The 6,636-nt window shown below is 40.5% G+C and overlaps 1 protein-coding gene across 3 annotated transcripts in view; it reads right to left on the reverse strand.

The window, feature by feature from the left end:
* Nucleotides 1-3,932: 3,932 nt before the first annotated feature.
* Nucleotides 3,933-6,636, reverse strand: part of LOC125039429 (transcription initiation factor TFIID subunit 12-like) — a 14,172-nt gene continuing 11,468 nt past the window's right edge. For all 3 annotated transcript variants that reach the window (XM_047633344.1, XM_047633346.1, XM_047633345.1), the window contains exons 4-6: nt 6,308-6,547; nt 4,658-4,850; nt 3,933-4,219 (exon numbers count right to left, since the gene is read on the reverse strand). In XM_047633344.1, the coding sequence (XP_047489300.1) occupies nt 4,092-4,219; nt 4,658-4,850; nt 6,308-6,547 (561 nt within the window). In that variant the 3' untranslated portion in view covers nt 3,933-4,091. The remainder of the gene's footprint in view (nt 4,220-4,657; nt 4,851-6,307; nt 6,548-6,636) is intronic.

Raw genomic sequence — 6,636 nt, forward strand, 5'->3', positions numbered from 1 at the left:
GGATGTAATATATGTCTCAAAATGAGCAAGGGGGTCAGCTGTGCTTCGGGCACGGCGAAAAGCAAACTGGGAAGGAGAGATAAGATTGTGGGATTCAAGTTACCACATTAAACGGAAGTTAACCCTTCGTTCTAGTAGTTTGCATAAGCAGCTAGTTAGTGCGATGGGGCGATAGTCTTGAGGGAGGGTACCCAATTTACTGGGTTTCAGGAAGGGGAGGATAAGAGCTTCTCGCCAATGAGAAGGAAAATTTCCTGATGTCCATATGTGGTTGTAAGTTGTTAATAGGAAGGATGAGGAAGATGGGAGTTGTCGGAGCATACGGTAGTGAATACCGTCAGGGCCTTCATGAGTGTTGCGGCACGATTTTAGGGCAGCACTGAGTTCAGAGGAAGAAAAGGGAGCATTATAGGACTCAGCAGAGGATAGGGTGAAGATAATGGGGGTACGTTCCCTGATGGTTTTAATAGAAGAGAAGTGTGGAGAAAAGTGAGAACCACTACTGACCTGGCTGAAATAATCACCCAGTTCATTAGCGACTTCGGGAGGATCAGAGATGAGGGTATCTCGAATATGGAGGACGGGGGCTGGATGGGGGGGGATGTTTGCCTGATAGTTTCTGGATCCGGCGCCAAACATTTGAGATAGATGTAGAGGATGTAATTGAGGAAACATAATTTCGCAAAGCTATTTGTCTTACTATTCCGGATTGTACGACGACGACAGACAGATGCTCTTTTAAAGGAGATAAGAGCTGATAGTTGATTTGGGGTACCACGTTTGTAACGGTAACTGTTCCAGGCTACACGTTTTACAGGGAGTGCTTTAGGTATAGGGTCTTGAGGTTCGAGGGATAGCTGTATGGGCAGCTCTTAGGACTGTAGTTATGAAAAAGTGGTCTAGAACTGACCAGTGGAAATCTAAATGAAGAGAAGGGGAACAAGAGAGGTCAATGCATGGAAAAGACTGCGTGCGTGTATCAAAGTGTGTGTGGCGATCTGTATTTAGAATATGAGCAGCTGTGGAGAGGAAGCGCTCTAGAGCTCGGCCAGGGGTGTTGGTGATAGAATCACCCAAAAGAGTGTGGCGGCAGTTAAAATCACCTACTATCAGGAAAGGTGATTGAAGTTGGGAAATTAGGTTTTCAAAAGCAACGAAGTTAATGGGGTGGGAAGGGGAGAAGTAGACTGAAATCACTGTGGTCCAGCGGCGAAGAAAGATACAAATAACTGTACAAGGGACAGTGGTTTGAAAGGGAGGTATGACATAAGGTGTTTTCTGGGTGATAAGTATGGACGAAACATAAAGGGAGTGTGGGGAAGAAACAAAATGGTAATTGGGGATTGGTATTGTAGAATGTGTAAGAAAAGTCTCTTGAAGGCATATCATGGATGGGTTATAAGAGGAGAGGATATGACGGAGGTCGGGTCTGTGAGAGCGGAAACCACGAATGTTCCAATGAAGGATAGTTATACTTTCGTTGATTTAGTGATAACGATTGTAGTACGTGTTGGAGAATTTGAAGGGGAAGGTGCTACAGGATGGGATAAAGAATGAGGTTGGGGAGGAGGTGTTGTATCAGGAGGGGTGTCGGGAGGTAGAGGGTCTGGGGAAGAGGGTACTTGTGACATAAGGGATTCACGTGTGTATCCAGGAGGGAGTGGAGGGGATAGAGGGGATGGTGGGAGGGTTAATGTAGGTGGGGCTGGAGTCGGGGGGGATGGGTTTTGTCGGGATGGGGTAGGAGGATTGGGTGTAGGGAGAATATGAGTAGGAGGAGGATGGATATCGGCAGTCACTTTGAGTGTGGAGGGAGCGGGAGTTGTAGAATTTGAAGGTGGATGAGTATCAGTTTGGGACTCGATTATGTAGTTTTGAATATCTTCAAGAGTTTCTGTAATGGAGTTGGTTGGGGAGTTTTGTGAGATAAAGGTTTTCTTGTGAGGGGGAGAAGAGAAGTCTGGTGTCTGAAGAATAGGGGCAAAGGAAGGTGGAGGTGATTGTGGGGTAGGGGAAGAGGGGGTGGAACGTTTATTCTGTCTGCTGCGGGTAGTGCGGGGAGGGAGAGGGGAAGGTGTTGGGGCTGTAGCAGAGATTGGAGTGTCTGGATTTTGGATGGCAAAAGAATTTGACTGGGGAAGGTAGGAGATAGAAGAGGGGAAGTTAGATGGAGGGGGGTTAGGTTTAGGAGAGGGGGTAGGAGCTTGGAAGGTAGGGGGAGTGGCAGAGTGAGTGACATTACTGGAGTAGGGGGTAAGAGAAAAACCTCGTTGACGTACCTCCTGTCTGGGTTCATGTAGAGTGAGTCCAAGTCTGAATCTGAGAGTTGCTACCTCAGACTCAAATTTGTAGGTGGGGTAGCCTCTTTAAAATACATTGCCACAGTTTGCACATGTGCGTGATTGTGCAGAGCAGTTTGATCGAGTATGGCCAGGTTGGGCACATAGCGGGCATCTGGCTGTGGAATGGCAGTGTTTGGCTGGGTGTCCTAAACGCCAACAATTTTGGCACTGACGAGGAGAAGGTTGGAATGGTCGGACAGGTAGGGATTCCCCACCTATGTAAACATTAAAGGGAAGGTCATGTCTACGAAAAGTAATTTTGGCAATGTTAGTGGATTTCTTACGATTTCCTCTGGGAGGAATGGAGTAGCATTGTACTGATGTCGCATCATAGTCCGTGAGACAGGCGAGTAAGTCTTCTCCACAATCTGACCATTCTTTGTCATAGATTAGGCAATTTGCTGGGGAGATGGAAACAGTTCTGGTGCAAGTATTGAGGGTTGGATGAGGTTCTGTAGGGATGGGATTACCATATAGATCAGTTAGTTTTGTTAATGCTATAGCTTGGTTTTCAGATGTTACTGTGACGAGACGGGAGTGGTCGGGTCAGATACGGAAAGAAACTTTGCCTACTTGTTTCTGGAGGAATTGATGGAAGAGGAGGGTGTTTTGAGAGTAGGGAGCTGTGGGAGGGATCACGAAAAATTGGTCCCATTTGGCTGGGCTATATAGAGTTTTTAGGATTCTTGTAGAGGTGGGGGTAGTAGAAGGGCTGGGGCGTGTGGAGGAGGGAGTAGTGTTATGGGGAGGTGGGCAATAAGGTTGTAAGGTAGTAATAAGGGGAGATGGGTTGGTTGATGAAGAAGGTTGTGGGAGTAGAGGTGTTGAAGTTGAGCATGTTGGGGGAGTAGAAATGTCTCCTGGGGGTTGGGTGTTGATTAGGGTGGATACTGTACTAGTAGGCATTGAGGAGGGGGTAGTTGTTGCAGTGTTCAGAGCTGTGGTCAAAGGAGAGCCGGGATTGGGGCTATTTGATGAAGGGGCAAGCCTTATTGCCCCTAAAAGTGGGATTACGTCTTCATTATTGGCCATGATAAGCCTGGAGTATGTTGGGAAGAAAAAAACAGTCCACCCCTCAGGGTCCCCTTGAGGGGTAAGGGCCAGGTAAGGCAGGGGAATACCGTGCCCATGGCTCCCTCAGGCCATTCAGGACTGGCACAAAGTCAGCCTTTCATCCTTTTAGCACGGCTCTCACACCTAAGGAGGTGGATAGTAGAAGGGATTGGTGAAGGGACTGAAACGAAAAGTATGAGTGGAAAAAAGACCATGCAAAATTAGTTTAGTCGATGGCTGAGTCCTAAGGTTGAGGAGTTCCCAATCATTGAGTCTCAGTCTCCGACTCCTAAGCCCCCCCACGACAACAACAGGCCAAGGGATGGGGGGGTATATATAAATAAATAAATATATATATATATGAATAAATAAATATATATATATATGAATAAATAAATATATATATATTGACAGATAGGTATATGTATATATTAGTAAAGAAATAAGAAATTAATGCCAAAAACTTTATAACATTCCTTTTTGTCTAATTCTAAAATAAATCAATGAATAAATGAACATATAAATATAAAAAGCATATTTCACTATATATCTTTTATTTTCATTACATTTTCACAATCTATAGAAAGGTTAAGTGACACGTGCCATATGAAATATAACAAAGAAAAGGGGAGGAAAAATATATATATATATATAATCGCAGGCTTAAACTAAACTGTTAACAAAGAAACCTAAAGCTCAATATTTCTTAATTGCTTTCCTAATGAGTGCTAGCCTCTGCTTGTGGGCCTCTGTCGTTGGTGCCCTTTTGTAAGGTCGAAGCTCATCTGTTCCAAAGCCTGGCAACCACATGTGCCAGTTACGTTCTGTTGTAATGATACAGGAAATTATAGTAATCAATATCAATAATAATAACAGTGATAACCATAGCATCACCAATATTCAAAAAGTCATACATACAATCAAAATAATAATAACAATAAATATCATTATCATTGTCATAATGGTAATAATTAGTATGGCAACAATTAATTATTATTATTATAATTACAATCATAACTGTAATGATGATGATAATGATAATAGGATAGTGATATTGATAACAATATAGAGTGATATTGCTATTCATATGTTATCATAATTCTTATCATAAAATCATGAACACGATTATCATTGCAGACACAATTAGCATACTTACAATCTATAGAGAACAGATGAAGCATTACAATAGAACTACTGTATATATACAAATTCTGAACCTGTGTAACTTTGTACAAAATATACTGTAAACAATATGACCTTACCAAGGTACATTTGCACATCTTTGACATCAAGTGAACGTGCTCCTCGGTGCTTTGCCAGACGACAAGCTGCATTGACTGTTGACTCAATAAAATCATCAGCAATTGCAAGAAGCATTTCTTCAACTTCCTCTTCCAGCTGTTCATTTGGGTCAACTTCCCTGACTAGCTCAGTGATTCTTTGTTTATTCAAGACCTGAGGGTACAGGAAGTCTTGCATGAGAACAGTATATCTATGAGACGAACATCATTAAATAACAGGAATTGCATGGATACCAAAACAGAGTTGGCTCTTCACATTCCTACACTCCTTACAAATATGAACATTTCATGAATGTGTATGGTAGATATCAGCAGACTACATTTTAATAAAAGACATTAAAATAATATTGTATATAACTCTTAAAGATATAAATAAATAAATGTTTCAATGTCAGCTTTGAATAGAAAAGATATCTAACAAATGTGAGTACTCCAGAGCTCAGGGTGAGCTGTCAGTTCTTCGTTTCTTGAGACTGGGCAGAGTATAGTTCTATAGGAGTAGCCTAGAGCTAAGGTATGCAAGGTAAATTTTTCCCATGACCAATTTACATGGTTAAATAGAAAAGTATGTTCTTGCTATTCAAAAAGAAGTCAACAAAAAAACACACAAAAAAAATGCTACAAAGAGTACACATATATATCATAGGTATATGAAATGCAAATGTAATGTTGCCCTGAGCTTCTTGCTGCCCATCAGTTGTAGGAGGGAGCAGGCAGGTTGATTTTTCGAATACAGCCAATTGTCAAGCACTACAGCTACCCTTTTGCAGTTTTACATTTGCAGGTTGATTTTTCTAATACAGCCAATTGTCAAGCACTACAGCTACCCTTTTACAGTTTTACATTTGCAGGTTGATTTTTCGAATACAGCCAATTGTCAAGCACTACAGCTACCCTTTTGCAGTTTTACATTTCCTGCTGCTTAATTCAGCCAGGTACAGTTATTACTTATTTAATATATTTTTAAAGGTATTTTTATATTTTCTTGCTATATTAATTTTTTGTTACGGCATATATTATTTTCATATTTCTTTGTACAAAATGAGTCTAAGATTCCAAGTAACTGGAGTTGTGAATGTTAAGCTTGCAAATGTTAATGAGCAATTTTATGTGTTTTTTCTACTATTATCATTATTATTGTCATTGTTATTGTTGCTGTTATTATTATTATTATCATTATCATTATCATTATCATTATCATTATCATTATCATTATCATTATCATTATCATTATCATTATTATTATTATTATTATTATTATTATTATTATTATTATTATTACCATCATTACTATTACTGCTATCATTTTATCCTACTATCCTTATTATTACTATTATTATTATTGCCATCACATAACCATTCTAATGACAACAAAAATTATAATAATAATAATTCTTAAAATAAGAAAAATCAAGAAACAACTACTGGCAAATTTTGATTTAAGGGGATCTTGAGAAGGAGGGGTTCACCTGGCCAAAACTGAGTTAAAGGTAATTTCATACTCGTACAACCCTAAATTTTTGACATCCTGAAAATTCAGAAATATCAAGTATTACCTTGCCCTAATCTATGCAAGCATTACTGAGTAATTATACATTATCTACAACTTACTGGGGCAGTTGTGTCTGCTGTAGCATTGTTTGATGCTGTGGGTGCTGGAACAGCTTGATTTGGACCTGCTGCCTTGACTGCTGTGGCAGTAGGTGTGACAGTAGGCTGTGGGGTAGGTGCTGGGGCTGCCGCTGTTGCTGCAGCAACCATGGTAGGCTGGGCCACCTGATGGTTGACTGTCTGTATCTGTTGGCCCTGCACAACTTGCTGAACACCTGTCACTGTCTGTGCATTCACAATCTTAAAGAAGAAAATACATGTATAATGATCTGATAAGCTACAGAAATCACTGGTCATATTTCAAAAATAAAAGAAATGAAAGTCATATG

The sequence above is a fragment of the Penaeus chinensis genome, chromosome 27 (genome assembly GCF_019202785.1).
Source record: "Penaeus chinensis breed Huanghai No. 1 chromosome 27, ASM1920278v2, whole genome shotgun sequence".
NCBI classification, from domain to species: domain Eukaryota; kingdom Metazoa; phylum Arthropoda; class Malacostraca; order Decapoda; family Penaeidae; genus Penaeus; species Penaeus chinensis.